The sequence below is a fragment of the Hipposideros armiger genome, unplaced genomic scaffold (assembly GCF_001890085.2).
Source record: "Hipposideros armiger isolate ML-2016 unplaced genomic scaffold, ASM189008v1 scaffold_590, whole genome shotgun sequence".
Taxonomy (NCBI): Eukaryota; Metazoa; Chordata; class Mammalia; order Chiroptera; family Hipposideridae; genus Hipposideros; species Hipposideros armiger.
In genome coordinates, this window is record NW_017731940.1 from 782,522 (window position 1) to 802,560 (window position 20,039).

Sequence of the window (20,039 nt, forward strand, 5' to 3'; positions counted from 1 at the left end):
TTAAAGCATGCCTATTCAAAAATAACTGAAGAAAACACTGTGCTGCCCAAACAGAATCCGTGGTGGGGCAGCTTCAGCCACACTGCTCTGTTTGTAACCCCGGCTGGGCATTCTGGAAGACTGTGCTCCTGCTCCGGCTTTGGCATTAAAACCTCCACTAATGCAAAACAATAAAGGAGTTGGAAAATTGAATGTCAAGGTCCAGCAGAGAGGTGGGTGGGTTCCCAAAACATTAAATAAGTCCAAAATGTTACAGGAATGGGGTGTGCTCTAACCAGCCAGTCAAGACTAAATGCTGCCTCTGCTAAGGATTAAAAGCAACCTTGATACCAGCTGAGGGGCAGTTTTGGAGATTTAGATCTCTGTCTCTGAGTCAGCTGACATGGAGATCGCTAATCCTTCACTTCCATCACTGTTACAGGAGGCTATAACTGCAGAACCCGGGATTCTAGGTGACCAGTCTCAGAGGGTGAGAGTGTGACTTGTGGAACCCGGGGTCTACCAAGCAAAAAAGTGTTGAATTTTTACAAGAAGTTAGAGTCCAGTCTTATAAAATTGATTTCTTTATCCCATGACATCCCACAAGAACAAATTTGGAGTGTTAACTTGTAGTTAGCCCTGTGGTTCTCCAATTTAGAGGCAGAAATCACCTGGGAGCTTGTTAAAATCAGATTCCCAGGCCTTAGCTCTAGGAACTTGACTGCAGGGACTCTTCTGGGGACCCAAGAATCTGCATTTTACCAGGCTGCTAGACAGGGGGTCCACAAGTCACACTTCAACAGACGCCCAATCTGAAACTGGAGCCATCAAATCAGAGTCTAGATTCTACCTCTTGACCTAACCTCTGAGCCCAGCTTACGGAATTCAACGGGCCTCAAGTAGAATATCATGTTTCTTTTGTTTATTCATTTACTCAGTGAGTACTAATTAAGAATCTGCAGTCCCTGCAGTTATATCTGCAGATAAAACAGGTCATGAATCCCACTCCTTATAGAACTTACGTTCTAGTCAGGATCCTTGGATAGAGTCAAGTAGTTATTTTTTCTATACGGAGAAGATCGTTAAGATGGCAACGTAGAATCTCCGTAGTTGGGTGGGATAGTAATTGTCCCTGAGTGTAACTACCACGTGATGCATCTCCTCGACAATATCCCTGCTGAGCATTTACCCACCCAATGTGTGCTTAAATATTTCCGGGGCTCACTAACAGAATTGAGCCCATTCAAATCTTCAGACGTTCAATTTTCCTTCCCTGAAACTTCTGCCTTTGGTCCTTGTTCTACTTTATAAGACATGATGACTGAGTTAATCCTTCTTCCCACAGAGACATATTAAAATATTTTTTTAAAAAACCTTTTCCCCCTTCTGTTGTGTCCTCGCTCCTCCATGGTGAAGACTGCCTTATGTCGTAATTTTGGGTCCCCTCTCCGTCCTGGTTGCCATCATCCTCTGGGTTCACATCACTGTGTCTTTTTTTAAAATACAATACAAAGGTGGGATCCAACCAGTCATTCATTCAATTCTTTATTAAACACACATGAGCGAGGTATGTTTTAGGCTCTGGGGATAAAGCTATAGAAAAGAACAGCCTCCTTCATTCTGGATGTTGCCTTTCTGTCTATGTCATGTTGTTGCACTATTGACAAATCGCAGAAGCTCAGCACACCATATTTCAGAGGGGTCTTCCTGAACAAATCATCTTTTCTTACGTTCATTTATCTAAGTTTATTGACAACTCCCAACAAATTCCTTCCCTCTTTAATTTAAATGATATACTGCCAACTCCAAGCTTCTGATTTTTTTTTTCCTTTCTAATAATATTTTCTTTCTCCCTTTTGATTCTCCCCCCTCACTTCTTATAAAAACCTACTTTCCTGTAAGCAGAGCGCTGAAGCCATTTGCAGCTTAGCTTTATTTCAGAAAAGATACACCAGTAGCATGGAGAGGTCATCTCATCTGACCCCTTCCCTTTACACACCATTTCCCCCCATGAGAGCTTCTGCCCGACCTTTCACCTTTCCTATGCCTCTTTCGCTTAATCTCATGACCTTCCTCAACATCTGTGTCCATCTCATCCATTTCCTACAGTGACCTGTAACATGTGCTTCCTGCCAGAGCCACAGCGGTAAACAACTCCTGGTGGATTCGGCAGCAAGTCAGAGAGAACCCGGAAATGCTCTCTCTTAATAATGCCCCAAAGCAAGGATCCCCACCCACCACTTGGTGGTGGACACGCCCTGAGGTTGCTGGATGCAGCCACAGACCCAGAGTCCCTCTGCTGGGCTCTGAGAGCCATTGCACTTTACAGAGAAGGAATTCAACTCCTGTTGAATCATTATTAGGAACATCCTTGGTATTCAGATGAAGAAACTGGGACCCACAGAGGAGAGGTGTTAGGGGCTGAGGAGAGACAAGAACCCGGGGCTCCTTACTTCCTCTCTTCAACGCACTTTCCAGTCTAAATGTTCAATCTTACACCACCTCCCACCCCCTACCCCACTCCCATCGCCTAGCCAGTACTTCAGTCCTAGGGGTTCCAGGCAACAAACCACAATGACAAGTATATTCTAAAAACAAAGTCAGACAAACAAATGCCATCTGGGAGCGCAGGAATCTAGCCATTTGCTGGCTCCTTTCCTTTTAGGGCTGGTTACAAGAGGAATGGCACCAGAGGGATAATATGTTCCTATTTTTTCTTCTAATCCAAGACACCTGTCTCTTCTTTGGGGAATGTGTAATATTTGGGGCCCCTTCGCAACATGACCAGCCACCTGTTGCTCATGCCTTTCCAAATTGGCCTCTCAGTTAGGGGCGGGCCAACTGGATTCCCACCCACAATAAAATGAGGGCATTCACAGTATACTAAATGTGAAGAGTCTGCAGTCTCTTAGGAATTTGCAGGTCAAGACTGTGCTCTCGGGCAGAATATACATCATGGCACTTCCTCCCCTTAAATGTGATAGCTCTGATGACTGTCATAAGTCTTTGAAGAGAAAGGAAGCCTGGAGTTCACCATGGTCTGTCACTTTATTTCACCTCCACTGCCATTCAGTCATTCAACATATATTTATTAGCCACCTGCTATGTGTCACTCACTGCCAATCATCCACTCATCTATTCACCCCACAAACGTGTACGGAGCCTCCACTGAGAGCAAAGTCCCATGCTGGATGCTGAGGGAGATCCAGCCATGAATAAAGCTTGGCTCCTGCCCAGAAGGAGCTCGTAATTTAAATGGAGTGATAAATCCACAAGCTACTATGATTTAAGGCTATTTGTGTTGAGAGAGATACAAAGAACTATGGATCACAGAGGAGAGAGAAGTCACTCCCAGCTGGCAGGTAAGAAAGTTGCAGGAAGATGTCAAGTGAGACATGGATCTTGAGGAATGGACAGGCAGAGAGAATGTGTGGGTGATTGAATCGATGTCGCAGCAGAGCTGGGAAAACCAGGGGGTCCTCCTGGTTGTTGTACAAAGCACAGCACATAAGCTGTGGAGGGAGTAAATATGGTGGTGGACGGTGGGGAGAGGCTCCGCATGCTGGTGGGTATGAAAGGTCTGAGCCTTTGTTCTTGTCCTGGCCCCTTAGGTTCTGAGGTTTGGCATCCCATCTGCAAACAGGCAGCCCGGGCAGAGAAGAAGTTAAAGGTAAGCCAGCTGGTAGTGTTACCAGCCCAGCTACTTTTTGCCACAGGTTGGGGGCGCTGTGCTTTAGCGGGGATTCATTCCATAGTGTGCATGCTCCCAAATGTGTGCCTTGAATTTCCTTAATGGTAACACCCATCTGAGATGGCGATGTTGCGTGTGAGAGCACTTTCAAAGCTGTACATACAGCAATGTATTAATGGGAGTTTCGAAGTGCTGCTGGGGCAGGCTATCCCCTAACCCTTGCTTACCAAAATGGCAGCATCTCTGAGGTACTCCAGCCTAAGTCATTTATTAATAGTAGGAGTCAGTGCTGTCATAGGAATTGAGAGTTTGCAGAGCATCTTCATAGCCACTGTCTCATTTGATTTCTTTAACCCCGTGGGGCAGCAGGCGGGGCAAGGAACTTTATCTTTGCTTTGCTTGTCTAAAGAGGGCGGTGATTTGCCCACAGTAATGCAGCCAGGCAGGAGCACAGCCATCTCCAGGCACACGCTGGGCCAGCTGAGGTCCTGGTCCCTCTGAGTTACTGTGCTCTGACAGGTACCAGGAGGTAATGTGACTCAGGGTTCTTGATCCAAGGACCGCACTCCTGGGTCCTGGATGCTGTGGAGGGGATACCTGGAGTGTGTGTTGGGGGGCACTCAATAATCTCCAAGGTGCCTCTACACTCTGGAACCCCGGGTATCAACTTAGTCCCTTAGGACTCTATTAATAGTTACCGGCTAGAGTCTCAACAAAAATACCACGTGTACAGTTTCTACCAGCTGGTTAAAGGTTGTCTCCTTTGCCATATCATTCACCTAGTGCAAATTTTGCAAAAGAGCTGGTCTATTGATTACTTTTTTTTTTTTTACTGAGCCATCCTGCCACCTGTTGGCAGCTCAGCAGCAGCTCAGCTTGGGCTAGGCATCGAACCGGCGACCCTGTTGCTCAGAGCTCGCACTCTTGAGCGAGCTCTTAACCAATTGAGCCACTCGGCCGGCCTGATGCATACTTATTTTTGAGCCATGAAGTTTTTCTCCCTGTTTCTTCCAAGACTGTCCCTTTTAAGGTGTTAACACCTATTTGTCCTTTTCTTCCTCAACTTCCTCCTCTTTGGTGGCATTTCTCGAATTTCCGTTATCCTTCTACAACCCTGATACTTTTTGCCATATCCGTGTGCCACCTGTATCATTATGCACTGAAAATGTTTCTTTTCCTTTAAATCAACTCACTACTTTTTTCTTAACTAAACTTATTTTAAAATAAAACTTTATGTCACCAAGTAGAAAACCAGTACTGCTTGCTATAAATAGAGAGTAACCATAAAATAAATTCCATGAAAATGAAATAATTCTCAAGGGTAAATCTTAGAAATTCTAGCTAGATCATGGTGCACTCTCTTTGTTTAAGGGGGGTTGGGGGTGCACGTTGGGTACTTAGCAATTGTCAGGAAAGTTGCTGAAATGTATTATTAGCACCGAATTAAGATTTCCTCCTTGATGTGAGAGGATTAGAATAGAATTTTATATTTTACTCTCTCATTCTGAACCTCAGTATTATCCAATGTTCCACCTACACTCATCTCCCCAGAGCCACACTAATTCACAATCCACATTTGGGAAACACTACTATATGGCCCCACTCCGAATGCTTTAATTTGTAGGATGAGTGATATGAAAGTGAATTTAGCAGTCCCTAAGACCAGCCCCTTCGTTTTACAGATGAGGAATCCGAGATCCCTAAAATCACATAGTTCACTAGTGGTTCCAGTCGGTTTACTTTGTAGCCATGACACGCTGCCACTCTCTGAGCTGCACCCACCTTGACACAGTGTTGTCCTGGGAAGGGAGCCACTAATCCATCATTGCCGCTGCTTAGAGATTTTTTTTTAAAGCTTATCACTTAGGTTGATGGTAATTTGCAATAGATACACTATAAAGAATCAGTACGTTGTACAATTACAAGAAGTTTAACCAACTTTTATATTTTGTATAAACAAGCTGCTAAGAAACGAGTAGTAGTAACCAATGTTATTCATTTAAAGTAAATACATTATTAACCGGAATAACCCAAAATGAACAGTTTTAGGAGTAACTTCCTATCTAAAGGGCTAATTGCAAATATGTAAAAAAAACAAATCCATATCCACTTCAACAGCCTGAAGTCCTGTGCACTTTCAATTTCATTCACACTCAGACATTGATGTAAAAGGCAGAAAAGAAAGAGAAAGTACAGAAGTAGCCAGAGGGTGCTTTCACTACTGTTGCTGACGTTCCCTGAAGAGCCGCGTTCTTATACCCGTGTCCTCCTCCCCACCGTGTCGGAGAAGCAGCTTCTCACCCCTTCTGCCGTTGTCTCTCCCGCAGCACAGGCGCACGTCCGAAACTTCCATCTCACCCCCAGGATCCAGCATTGGGTCGCCCAACCGAGTCATCTGCGTATGTATCACTTTTCAGACACCGAAGGACTTGCTTGTCCCCCCTCCTGGAATCTAAAGAGTTTCTAAGGACAGCCAAAGACAGCTGCTAGGTTGCCATCCAGCTGATATCTGCTGATATCTGCTGATATCTAGGGTGGCCTGTCATGTGCTAGGCTCTGTGCTAGGTCCTGAGGATCGGGGCGGGGGGGGGAGGTTGGGGATGGATGACAGGGAGGACATGGGCCCTGACCTCAGGGAGCACACAGATGAGTAAACACAAAGTGACAGGGATAATAGGGAGTTTAGTGGGAGCACGAGAAAGTGCAACAAAGGCCAGAGCCCTCCACGAGCTCGGAAACCAGTGCAACGCACATCCTTCCCCATTACTTAACTGAGACAGGGCAAGACAGAAATGTGGGATCAGAGGGGTGTGCAGAGTGGGTATTGGGTGGGATGTCAGTGTGAAGACGGTGGTGTGTGATAAAGAGGCAGAAAGGAGGAAGAAGCCATGTGAATGTGGAAACACGGCCATAAAGGATTTGCAAACTTAAAGGAGGGCTTTCTAATCACATGAGAAGTCCGGGGATGGAGTAAGCCTCATCCATGCATCTGAGCCCCCATTCCCAGAGGCATTCAAACAGAGAGACACTCATCATCGCCAGGGATGTGGCAGAAGGGACAAGAGTTGAGTCAGATGACCTCAGAGGTCCCTTGGATCTGTACTTGATTCATTTGTTCCTTCAGTCAACAAGTGCATGCTGAGTGTGGATGCTGCCAGCGCTCTGCCCTACTCCGGGGAGATGGTGGTGAGCTGCATCGACCTGATGCATAACATTGAATACATAATCCCATCGGTAATCAGTTGCACTTCTGTGAAGTGCTAGGGAGAAAAAGCTCAGGGTGCTGTGATGATACTGCAGATGAACAGAGCGACCTGACAGTCTAGGGCCAATTAGAAGAATCTGAGGAAGAAACATTTAAGCTGAAGCCTGAGCAATAAACAGAAGGTAAATGAAGTGGGGGAGGGGAGGGCAGAGCCAGAGAGAACCAGGAGAGCCAACGGGAGGACTGACAGGAAGCAAACCTCAGTCTGGCTGACTCCAGACTGTTTCAGCCCTTCCTCAAGTCCAAGGAGCAAAAAGACCAAAATGTCGGGGGAATGGCCTAGAGCTTGAAACCCTAATAGGAAGCTCTGGAGACAGCCCTCAAACCAGCCCGCCCTGAGTGGGCCCTGCCCGTCGTTACTAGATCATTATTTTCCTCTAAACCCACATCCAGTTTCCTCCTTGATCTCTGGATAATGCCCATTGATGGGACTGTTCAAATGAAAAAGTGAAGTAAGAGTAATCATTGACTGCCACTTCAATATCGGTCAATACTGCCACGTGGCTCCCGCAAAACACAAGCGACTTGGATTGCAGGCTGTACTCACTGAAGATTCCTGTCCAGAACAAGAGAGATGGCAGTCCCCGAGCTTAGTTTCCGGGGCTGCACCATGAGAAGCAGGTTACTGACGAAAGTGAGCCTGTCTGCAGAAGAGCGTTCCCAGGGTATGCAAGCTCAGGACGCACAGAGCTGCACTGTGATGCCCTTAATCCCTGGCTGGTCTCCCCGGTGCTGCTAAGGGGCCTGCTAACCTTTGCGAAGCAAGTGAGGCCCTGATCATGTTCACCCTGAGTCCTGGAGAAAGTGTGTGGAGTTGCCCCTGTGAGAAGCAGCTCAACCTCAGGTGAACAACAGCAACTGGGACACCTGCCATTGTGCCCTGTAGCTGAGGGCTCATACACTGAGATCAGTTACCCCACAAGCTAGGATAGGCATGTGTGTCCCCTTCTGTATTCTCCTGCTGTCCCCTTAATGGGACTTCACCTTTAGCTACCCCGGGGAATGACTGTACATGTCATGTGAGCCATGTTTTACATCAGACCATGCCAAACGTGGCTTCCAAAGTCAGGGAAGAATCCATCCAAACACTTTTGGGGCAGGCAGTAACAAGCAGAACGATAGAGTGTTGGTTAAATTTTCATAAATATTGAGGTTTGGTGTTAAAAATAGAATTATCAGTGACCCTGGAGGGAACAGGCTCCTTCAAACTTTGCTTCATCCCCCATTGACTGCTAGACTCATCCTCAGGTGGCTTGACTTGGACCAGTCTCTCATGGCCGCCTTCTTCCTTCCTGGCTAATTATGTTAGGACGCCTCTGTCCAACCACAGGTTGAACCCATTTTTAACCAGTAAACAAGGCAGTTACAGGAAGAAATATAAATTTAGTGTTTCTGAGGTCTGGAGTAGTGCTGAGATGAATACTGATGGATTGAGACAAGTTTTCAAGATGCCAAGAGCTCTCAAGGTCAAGATCTAACATCCCAAGACAAAAGGCAGTGGCTACTTCAGCAAGAAGACTCTCCTAATAAGGTTCCCTTTGCCCACACACTCTGAAATTGGTACAGATATGGGTGTCTGACCCAGGCAGGGTCTGGCAGAAATGAGACGTACACCTCAAAGGGTTTAACTGAGGAGGGTTTTGTGAAGGGAACATTTGCAGAGGTGTGAGCAGGGTGAGGGGACCCACGTAGTGCAGCATCCAGGGACTACCAGGACAGGAAGTTGTCACCAATCTCGGCCTAAAGGAAAGGGATGTTAAGAGGTGGAGCAGGGGAAGAGCAACCCCAGACAGCAGCCATGCCTAACCACAGCCAGGCAGGGCAGGCGCAAGGGCACAAGTACATAGCCTCTCTGTCTACTCGCCTCCCACTCTGCAGGTGCCCCCACATTGGCCAAACCCAACTGAAAGCCAGGGAGCCTGTGATGCAGTCCATGGGGCCTCAGAGCCTAGATCGAGCCAAGGAGGAGTGGACAGTGAGCCTAGGGGCAAAGGGAACAAACAGCACAGTGCCCAAACAGCAGGGGGATGGGACAGAGATGGCATCGTAGAAGGGTCTTGGGAACTGTTTGAAATATCAGCACTTCTAAGGTCTTTATGAAAGTTGCTCTCTGTACAGCAGCCTTGGCCCTGAGACTCACCTGGCCCCCGGGGCATTGGGAGAACTTTATGAGGATAACACAGTCTCTTTGGATCGCCTGTCTAGTGGCCTCTCTCTTAATTTGCCTCACCTCAGGACCTTGTGAGCCACAGTAGTTATGGGGGACAGATCCTGGTTAACCATCGCAGAAACCGGGTCACAAAAGGAACAGCTGGAGGATGCAGACCTGGCAGAAAGGACATGGCTGCAGGAACCATGAGATGTGGACTGGGCCGTGCAAGGGCAAGCTGTCTCCTCAGGAAGCATATAGGCTCGGTTCAGTTCGATTAAGGAGCAGCTTTCTGAGTGCAGCCCTTGACAGCTGTAAGCCAGTGAACGCCCCACCCTGGGGAACTAGGAGAGGCCACTGGAGAGAGCCGGCTGTCGGGATAGACTTGGCTGGGTTTGAATTCAGGTTTTGCTACTTATTTGCTGCGACCTTGGGCAAGTTAATCGATTTCTCTGTGCCTGTTTCCGCATTCAAAAATGAGGATAATATTAGTACCTATTATTAGAGTTGTGAGTTGGATGGATTAACTAAGCTAATCCATGTACGGGACTTAGGACAGAGCCTGGTTCATAAGTGCTCACCAAATGTTTGCGAGTGTTTTCTATCATGATGATTTCTGTCTTTACCATCTTCATCTTCTTCTTCAAGGACGCTGTGAATGGGGTATCCTCACTCTGTGGGGTCAGAAGGGAATCAGCGCCCAGGCTGTGTAGTTCAGGCTGGATTCAAACCTACTGGCTACATGGTGCAGGCTGAAGAATCTTTTGAGCCTCTGTTTCCTCAACTGGAAATGGGAATAATATTGATACCTCACAGAGGCATCATGACATTTGGGGGAGATAAATCCTATCAATCCTAGGAACGCACACGTCATATGTGCTCAGTCAGGGTTAGCCCTGTTGGAGTGGATGGCCTCTGAGACCTGCCTTATTCTAACGTTCTGGGAGTCTTCCATCCTAAAGTTTTATTTTTGGTGGAGATGAGAAGGTCATTCCCGCTGTGCTTGGATTTTGTTTCCTCTCTCCTTTCCCTCTTATATTTCTACCTGTTTTCTGTCCGTTTCCCTCTTCCCCAGGCTAAAGTGGATAATGAGATCCTTAATTACAAAGACCTGGCAGCTCTCCCCAAGGTTAAGTCCATCTATGAGGTACAACGCCCTGACCTCATTTCCTACGAGCCTCATTCCAGATACACGTCTGACGAGATGCTGGAGAGATGTGGCTATGGAGAGGTATGGCATCTCGCTCCTCTCTCTCTGGCTGTTGGAGGAGAGCAGGGCCCGTGAGGTCTCAAGTACCCTCAATCACAGGCACTTTGTCCCCCACAGTGATGGCCCCCAGACTTTTCAACAGGAACTTACAGTCAACATTTAAAAATCAAGTGATTTCCTCCAAAAAAAATCTGGTATTTCTTGAAAAATCAGAGCTGACAACACTGCATCAGTATTTCCACCACCTGGAGATGGGGCGCAATTATTATAGACTGGACATGGGCTTCTAGTTCTCCTGAGTCCCCCCCCCCCGACTCTCCCTGAGAATCCTGTAACTACTATCGCTCGACCAGTTGTTTTTCTTATAGTAGAGAAATTTTATACCCAGCCCATGGCTTTCGTGCCCTGCCATGCTGAACAGCCATTTGGGTTTATAATCCCTGGTTAGTAGGTTCTTTGGCTTTTGCACCTGGCCTTCAGCTCAGAGCAAGAGAGAAACTCATAAAAGCTCAGCATCAGATGGCTTTTGAAATAATTAAATGATTGCTGGACAAGAGAAAGTGTTCTCTGGAGAAGGCAGAGTGGCCACTACCCTGGAAACCCTGGCAGTTGATATCCCAGGAGATTTCTAACTCTATCCCTAACTCCTGAGCTAAGATCATTTGGAGCAGAAGGGTCCCTGGCCTGCGGGGCACAGACCCAAGTTCTTGTCCTTGCTCCACCACTGCCCCCTCTATAAAGGGATTGGGCTCCATTTGGTTTGTGAGTCTAGTGCCGAGATTGTGGGTTCTGGCCCCTGAAATGCATCAGGAAAAAGGGACCAAGTGTTTACTAGAAGCTGATTCTCCTGAGGGCAGAGATGGCACACTGGGACCCACAAGTCACAGCCAGCCCCCAGCTCACAAAAATATCTTTTAAAAATGTAATTTAGTTTTCACATAAGACTCTGCATTTCTGACTTCTCTTGGAAAGTTAGGAAGCTGTGTTAACATTGGGCAGGTGTCCCATCCTGGCCCTGACATGCTGGGGCTGAGCAGCCCCCTGTAGATGGGACATTCCATCTCCAGCTTGCCACACCACCTGCTGGCCCAACTCCCACATCGATGGCATCAGCCTGGCCCTTGTTTGGCCCTGCCTTTCGGTCCCCTGCCCTGGGCACTGTTCTCATGAACCATAGAGGGGTCATATACTGGTAGAGAAATGGAAATGGCTCTGAGCTTGTGTTGGAGAAGCCCGGAGGTCCAGGTGAAGACCCTCCCACTTCCTTCCTGAGAGGCCCCGAGCCAGCCGTTCCCTCTCTGGGCCTTGGGTTTCCCATTTTCAGAAAGAGCATAATCTCAAGGTTTCCTACTACCTATTAGCACTGCTGATATTCTGGAACTCTTAAGTGAGGGTGTTATCTGGAGGGGAGGTGAGGGGCAGCGGAAGCCGTCTCTTTGCTGAACTATTTAACTGCCCTCCATCCCTCTTTCTCACCTTCCTCTCTCTCCTTTTGCTCCTTCCACGACTGCCTTCAAACTCTTCGCTTCTAAGTCGCTGGGAACATTATCTCCCTACTCCCAGGTAATTAAGCTGCTTTGGGAGACCTTTTATATAATTGTGTCCCTTTATGCTGACCACCCCTCCCCAGCCTCCCAAGGGGCCTGAGCCCTTGCCCCAGGTGCTCCCCCTACCAGGACAGCAATAGGGAGACAGGAGCATGACCTGGAGGAAGTGGCGGTGGCATAAAGGGTCGCAGTGGTTGGGGGTAAACCTGGTGTACCCTTAGATGACCTCAATGCTCCTGTGATCCTTAGCCCGGATTCCAGGGACCTGACCCACAGGTTCCATTCGGGGGCCTGTGAGTGATGGGTGAAGGCCCTGAAAATTCTTTGCAGCATTCCTCGGGCTGTGCATGGGACTCAGGGAGGGGATCCCTGTACTCAGAAGGGCAGCACCATGCTTCAGCCCCTAGGATCCCGGTTCCCTGTCACTCCCCACCTGCCTACTAGATCCGTGGGCCACAGGCCCCCATAATCGCCGGCCTTCCTCACAGCCCCACTTCTTCCCCCAGGACATCTATGAAAACCTGGACCTCCGGCAGAGACGGGCCTCCAGCCCGGGATACATCGATTCCCCCACCTACAGCCGGCAGGGCATGTCCCCCACCTTCTCCCGCTCACCTCACCACTACTACCGCTCTGGTAAGGAAGAAGGAAGACCCCAAAGGGACAGGAAGAGCCAAGGGAACAACACAGTGGCTTGGTGTCCCCAGCTGCAGAGACAGAACAGGGCTTCCCTGAGATCCATCACAGCATGGTCCTCTGCAGGCCTGTGGCCACTCAGGTGACTGGCTCGGCCTCACTGAGTCCCTGCAGATGCCCTTGGCAGGGGAGAGGAAGAGACGTCGTGGGAAGATGGGTGGTGAGCTGCTGGGAGGGGAAAGCGGCAGGCAGCCCAGTGGGCCTGGCTGGAAGAGGACACTTCAGTCCTCATCCTTAGGCCTGCTCTGTCCAGATAGAACCAGAGGACCGGAAATGGGGCTATGGCCTCGCCTTCACCCAACAGCCCAGCCCCACCCAAACTAGGTTGTCCTGAGGTTAGAGGTAAAGCTGGCAGAGCAATTAAGGGAGGGGCCAGGTGGGGAGGGTTGGGAGCGACAAGGGGTGGGGCGAAGATGTCTTCCTGAAGCTTGGTGGAGTTGATCCTTACAGCCTACAAAATCGGACTTTGCTGTGAAGCAGTCAAACAGGGTCAAGCCTGTTTCTGCAGACACGGTGCATGAACGCACAGCTGCCTCCCCACCATCCCCGCTGCCATCGCCTCACTGCTGCCTTAACTGCTATCGCGTTAATGCCTGTTTTCTCTGTGCCTCTGTTCTCTCTGGGGACCACTGCCTGCGTGCTCCAGGGCCCGAGAGTGGCCGGAGCTCTCCATACCATAGCCAGTTAGATGTGAGGTCCTCCACTCCAACCTCTTACCAGGCTCCCAAGCACTTTCACATCCCAGGTAGGCTGCCAGCCCGGAATTCCCGGCATGGGTGCATGCTCCATGGGGTGGCCAGGCCCCCTGCACCGGCCCAGAGGAGAGGCCGGTTCCTGGAGACCCTCCCTAACCAGCCACCTGCACTAACACACCCTCCAGCCCTGACACGTCCATGGGCTTTAGTCCACCCATGGACAGACCCAGCCTTGGTCAGGACCACCAGGAAGCAGCCCAGGGAAGTGTCTCAGATGTCCAGGGGTCCTGATGGGATGTGGTAGTAACAAGGCTGAAAGTCAGGGCCTTTTACATCAAAACTCATGGGATTGAATCCCAGTCCTGCTGCTTATAAGCTCGTGACCTCAGGCCAATTACTTAGCTTCTCTGAGCCTTTATTATTCTTTCTGTACAGCCAGGCACTGTATGGGGCCGTGAGGTTGCAACTGTGCTCAAACCAGCCCAGATCCTGCCTTCATGGTGTTTATGTTCTAATGTGGGGAGACAGAATGGGTAAACAAGTAAGTGAAGGGTTAATTTCAGGTAACAGTAGGAGCATGTAATAGAGTGACTGGGGTGGGGGAGGCCGGGCTAGGTGAGGTGGTCAGGAAGGGCTTCTCGGAGGCCATGACGTTGAAGCCAAAAGATGAGAAGGAGCCAGCCTTGTGGAGATCCCAGGGGAAACGTCCTGGCAGAGCAAACGGCAAGTGCAAAGGCCCTGAGACACTGAAGTGGCAGCAGGCCAGTGTGGCTACAGGTGGTGAGCATGAGGGAGGATGATAAGTGAGCTTGTAGGTATGATCTGGACAAGATCCCACCCTGAGTTACGGCAGAGCTGAGCCTACACCAGCCCCCCAACTCCGAGCTCAGGTTTTTGCTCCCCACTCACTTTTCCCCGGGAAACTCGCCCTGCTGTTTCATCTACACCTTTCTCCACTGCCCCAGAAAGGGAGTGGGAGGGAGATGATGCTGGACCATGGCTGCAGCACTCTGGGGACTTTCCCACGGGATGAGGTGTTGCCACCGGGTGCAGGCAGCAGACACCTTCCTGCATGGGGTCCTGCTGAGCACGTGCCCACCTATGCCTGCATGCCCACCGTTCAAGCCCCAGGTCCCTTCCTCAGCGCCATTTGAATCCATCCATTCCTCTCCCCTCGCCTTCCTTGGAACCTGATGGTATATGAGGCTGGAATTCATCTTTGGAAGAGGAAGTCCACTGGGGGGAAGAAGGTGGACCCCTGGGAAAACTTGCTGACCATCTCTCTCTTCTGAGATCAACTGACCAACTCCATCTCCTTCTCTCCTGTCTCTCTCTCCTCCCCGCTGTCCCCTGTGGGTCTGTCTGGCAGCTGGAGAAAGTAACATCTACCGGAAACCCCCGATCTACAAGCGGCATGGTACGGTCAGAGGCAGAGGGCATGGCCAGGCAAGGGGAGGTGGCAGCTAAAACCCGAGCAGAGGGCTCTGCACGAATCTCCAGGAGGGACACGTGCAAGGATGCACCTTGGTCTCTGTCGTTGACTGCCCCACCCCACCCCCACTCCAGGTGACATTGGAGAGGAATCTGGTGTCATTTCAAAAGAGCAAAGAAGGCCTCGTGTCCCCTAAATCCTTTGCTGCCATCTCCCCAACTACCCCTTCCCTGCCGCCTGGTGTCCTAAGTTCCATGGTGAGAGTGACCCTTGTGGAATGAACGTACCCCTGAGAGAGGCGCTCCAAGGCCTCGATCCTCAGTCATTCATCCCCAAGACCTGTTCGCTCTTGCCAAAGCACCTACTGAGCCTCAGTTGAAAGCACATCCCTTAGTTAAGCACGCAGAGGCGCAGCTGCCACCCTGTCACCCTCTCCATGCCTACGGGTCTAGCTGGATAACAGGGGAGAGCACAGAACTGGTGGGGCACACAACTGGTGGGGCATGGAGCTGGCAAAAGCAGCCCTGTGCCGGGACCTGAACTCACTGAACTGGCGGAGGGCGGGTATAAGTATAAATAGTGGCTCTGGGTGCTTAAGACCCGATAATTTAGACAAATGTCCTCAGTTTTGGAGGGGGCTGGGTTGGGGTCCAGGCGAGTCTGAGCACGTGCACATCTATGTGTGGCTGTGGAGGACACACCATGTGCCCCACGTAGCCACAGAAAGGCACCAACCCTGACAAAGGTAGCTTGACTTTATATCCAGAAAAGGCCCCCAGGTTTCAAGCCCCTCAGGACTGCGTGGGATTGTCCAGATGGCTCGGAGAGGCAGCACAAAGCAGGAAGTCTGCGGGGCAGGTGGGCTGAGTGGATAAGAGGGCGGATGAAAGGGCTGAATGAGGTTGGTTGAGCAGGGAGGAGCTGCCCAGGACCCACATCTACCAGAGCTGGGAAGCTTTGGAAGTGCTGCTGGGGGAGGGGCCCAGCCTGGAGCTGGCTGAGAGCCCTCCCAGGACCCTCTGCTGCCCTGACAGCACGGGGTGTATGGCCCTCTCCTCAGAAACTACCCCGAAGCCCCATACATTTCCCCAGCCCTCTCTGCGCTAGTCAGGCTCTTGTCAGTCTTTGGGACAGTGTGAAGTCAACTCCCGGGAAGGTTTTGTGCCTGCGATAGGTTTAATGGTCACCCCATATTGCGGGCTTTACGTGGAAGCTTGACCCTGGATGGCACCTGAGCCCACAGACCGATTCTGATACCGATGAGGAACCTGAGGCAGAACGGGGAAGGGTCGTGCCCAGTGTTACAACTGAGCTCAGTGGCAGGGCTGGGAGCAAAACCCAGCGTTGCTGACTCCCTGCCCAGCACTCCTTCCTTCGGATCATGGAGTCTCCCCAAGCAGGATGGGGCATTTCAGTGCGAGGTCACCTGACCCAGCACGCAGCACGACCCCACTTGCCAATTCCCACCGTAGACGTGGCTTGAGTCCGCCACAAGGCCGGTGTCTAGAGGTGAGGAAGGTGAGGCAGGGGCTCGCCTGGGACATGTCTGATCTGACTTGGAGGAGCCTTGGCCTCAGTGTTCACACCTGGGAGTCCATGGGATGTGGCAGAAGCAGCCCTGAGCGGGGGTCTCATCCAACTCTGGGCTAACTTGCTGTGTGGTCCTGAGCAAGCCCCTTCCCCTCTCTGTTCAGATTCCCAACTGTCAAAGGTGGGCCTTGGCCTCAGTGCTTCTCCATCTCCCAGGCTCCATGTCCCAGACCCTCGTCTCCAAGTAGCCTCACGCCCCTGGGCTGGAGCCTGGCTGCGACAGGGGAAAGAGTGTACAGGACACTCTTCTGGGGCACTCTGCATCCCTGAAGCTTTCTCTTTGGGTCCTTTGCAGGTGACCTGTCAACAGCAACCAAGAGCAAAACAAGTGAAGACATCAGCCAGGCCTCCAAGTACAGTCCAGCCTACTCGCCAGACCCCTACTATGCTGCAGAGTCTGAGTACTGGACCTACCATGGGTCCCCCAAAGGTAATGTACCCCACAGGGGAGCCAAGGCCAGAGACCTGTCACCTGCACCAGGGACACAGGGGGCCAGGATGATCGCCCACTCCTTCACACGATCATTGATTCATTCAGCAAACATGTTGTTGAGGGCCAGGCATAGGCCCTAGGGAGACACTGGGGAAACACACTAGAGCAGGTCCTTGCCCTCGTGGAGGAGATGTAGGTCCTATCTGGAGAGGGAGGTGATATACCGAAGATGATACACAGGAGGTAGGAGAGCTGATGACGGGGCATGCTGTCCAGCCTAGAAGATGACACAAACTTCTCAGATGCAGAGACTAAGCTGCCGTAGGAAGGTTGGGGAGGGTTCGCCAAACGGGGTGAGAAAACGATTTTGCCAAGATAAGGGATGGCAAATTGGGTTCCATTGGGGAAAGGGAAAGGCGGTCAGTTAACCTTGGACTCAGGGGGTGGCAGGTAGGCTGAGAGGGATGAGGGGCCAGATCCCATGGGGCCCTGTGGGTTAAGGTAAGGATTTTGGTCTTTATCCTGAATAGTAAGAAGCCATTAAAAGTGGTGACCTGAACAGATTTGTGTTTTTAAGAGACTACTTGGCTGTATGGTAGAAAATGGTTTGGAGGATTGAAAAGAGAGGATGCAGGGAGATGGAAGGCTCTTGTAGGCACCCTGGCAGGAGGTCTTAGTGGTCCTCAAGGTACCATCCCACCCAGTCAGGCATCCCCAGCTGTTTTTCTTCAAGTATGGGGAGGAATTTTTAGCAAGTACCATTTCAAGTCAGTACATACTTTCACTAATTGAATGTCCATTCTGACGAGCTGAGATTACCTCTTTCCCCACCCTCAAAGAATTCTCCATTTAGAGAAGAGCTAAGACACCAGCACAACTATAACCCAAAGTGGACCGTGGTCAGTGTCCATGAGACATATATTTTCAGAGGCTGCACAGGCAGGAGAGACCACTCATGAAGGGAGAGGGGGACTCTTAGATGGGACTTTCAATCACAAAAGGAAAACCAACTCCAAATGGCTTACGCCAAAATGGGAATTTTCTGGGTCATGTGACTGAAAGTTTTGGTGACACAGCTGGGTCTAGAGGTGCATGAACATCATCAGGACTTGTCCCTGGGTTGGGTGGGGCTCTATTCTCAGGCTGACTCTGCCCTTGTCATGGCAAGATTGGCTCCAGCAAGTCCAGGCTTACCTCCTCCCGTTGACAGAAAGAGGACTTTTCTCTCCCGCCAACGTCAGGCAAAGCCCAACACCACGGCATATTAGCTCTGTTTGGGTAGTCAGCGTCACGTGCACCTCACAGCCCAAGAACGGGCAGGGAGGCTGGGCATCTCCACACAGAGAAGCCCGTGGTGGAGCAGCAGCTCACCAGGTGCCCTTGTGCAGGGGTCACTCCACTAGAAAGTGGTGGCCCAGAAGGAAACCCCCATCTGTCTAGGTTCTACTGCCCCTCATGCCCTCTCCCCAGAGCAGCCGGAGTGGGGCGCACACACCTGAGCTGATCCTAGCTGTCTTTCGGCAGTGCCCCGAGCCAGGAGGTTCTCATCTGGAGGAGAGGAGGACGATTTTGACCGCAGCATGCACAAGGTGAGCGGGCCACAGCCCTGAACGAGACGCTTAGACAGTATGTGACTGAGGATTGTTTCATGTGCAAGTGACAGAAACCCAACTCAAACTCACTTATGATAGGGACAAAAGAAACGGATAGCTCGCCATAACTGCAAAGTCAGATGGGAGGATTCATTCAGGGTTAACTACATCCACCTGCTCAAAAAATGGCCACCGGGAGATTATCATCTCTCGGCTCTTGTGCCGGCTTGCCTCTGCGTTGGCCTCATGCCCAGGCAGGTTCTTCTCATGTAGTGGCAAGTGGATGCCAGCAACTCTCATGCATGGCTGGTGGGAATGGAAAGTGGTGCTACTTCTGGGGAAAGAACTTGGTGATTCCTCAAAAGGTTAAATGGAGAATTACCCTGTGACCCAGCAATTTCACCTCTAGCTATATACCCAGGAGAACTGAAAACTGGTACCCAAACAAATACAGGTACACACATGTGATGGCAGGACTATTCACAATGGCCAAATGGTGGAAGCAGCCCAAATGTCCACCAACTCATAAATGAATAAAAAATGTGGCATATTCATACCGTGGAATATTATTCATCCATCAAAAGGAATAAAGTCCTGATGTGGATAAACCTCAAAAGCATTATGCTTAGTGAGAGAAGCCAGACACAAAAGCCCACAAATTGTATTGATTTCAATGACATGAAATATGCAGACTAGCTAAATCCATAAAGACAGGACACAGACTGGTGATTACCAGGGGCTGGGAGGAGAAAGATATAGGAGTGAGTGCTTAAAGGGTGCAAAGCCTTTCTAAGGGGTGGAACTATTAATAGAGGTGGTGGTTGTACTAAGTGCCACTGAACCGTTCACTTTAAAATGGTTAAGTTTATGTTATGTGAATTTCACCTCTCTAAAAAATTTAAAAAATAAAAAAGATGTGTGACTCCAGCAAGAGACCCGTGGCAGGCTCTCGCTGGCCCAGCTGGAGGCATCTGCCCATCATTGAGCCAGTCACCGTGGCTAGGACAATGCAGTCCTGTTGTGGGCCAAGCCTGCTTGTTGTGCCCACCATCAGAGTCCCACCCAGACCACAGGACCACTTGTGAAAGAGAGATGAAGTCCCACAGGAAGATATGGGTGCTGCAAGGAGGGAGGGATGCTGGGAAGGCAGGCGTGACAGAGTCCGATTCCTCAGTCTTTCCCAAGCCTGTTCCATCTCAGTGCTCTTGGCTTCCTTCTAACCCCATCTTGCTCCTCCCTTCCCCCCCAGCTCCAGAGTGGAATTGGCCGGCTGATTCTGAAGGAGGAGATGAAGGCCCGGTCCAGTTCCTACGCGGATCCCTGGACCCCTCCCAGGAGCTCCACCAGCAGCCGGGAGGCCCTGCACACCGCTGGCTACGAGATGTCCCTCAATGGCTGTAAGCACTGCTCTGGCGGCCTGCCGGGCTGGGGGCTCTTTCCTCCCCCATCCATCAGTGAATCTGCACTCCTGTGGCCTCAGCAGGGTCTAGAATGCAGGCGTGGCGAGGGGCTGCGTGGGGCGCTGAGTAAGACCATGCTCTCCCTGAGCAGTCACTTCTGCTGCGGTGGGGCATCTGAAGCCGTGACTTCCAGTCAGGTTCAATGCAAACAAAATGTCTTCTAATCGTATGAAGGGCTCAAAGATATAAGGGGCTGCCTCTTGAGGTAGTGAGCCTCCCATCACTGGAGGGACACAAACAGAGGCTTGGTTCAAGCCTTTGGCCCTGAGAGTCTCTCTCTGTAAGCTCCTCCCCATTCCT

At 50.5% G+C, this 20,039-nt stretch overlaps 1 protein-coding gene across 9 annotated transcripts in view; it reads left to right on the forward strand.

Annotated features, from left to right (window-relative positions):
* Positions 1-20,039, forward strand: part of ABLIM3 (actin binding LIM protein family member 3) — a 105,034-nt gene that overhangs the window by 75,670 nt on the left and 9,325 nt on the right. For 2 of the 9 annotated variants that reach the window (XM_019624419.1, XM_019624420.1), the window contains 10 exons: positions 3,591-3,649; positions 5,998-6,069; positions 10,160-10,315; positions 11,828-11,857; positions 12,348-12,477; positions 13,184-13,282; positions 14,602-14,649; positions 16,550-16,684; positions 18,212-18,276; positions 19,529-19,676. In XM_019624419.1, the coding sequence (XP_019479964.1) occupies positions 3,591-3,649; positions 5,998-6,069; positions 10,160-10,315; positions 11,828-11,857; positions 12,348-12,477; positions 13,184-13,282; positions 14,602-14,649; positions 16,550-16,684; positions 18,212-18,276; positions 19,529-19,676 (942 nt within the window). The remainder of the gene's footprint in view (positions 1-3,590; positions 3,650-5,997; positions 6,070-10,159; positions 10,316-11,827; positions 11,858-12,347; positions 12,478-13,183; positions 13,283-14,601; positions 14,650-16,549; positions 16,685-18,211; positions 18,277-19,528; positions 19,677-20,039) is intronic. The other 7 variants (XM_019624426.1, XM_019624427.1, XM_019624422.1 and 4 more) reach the window with 6 other exon arrangements.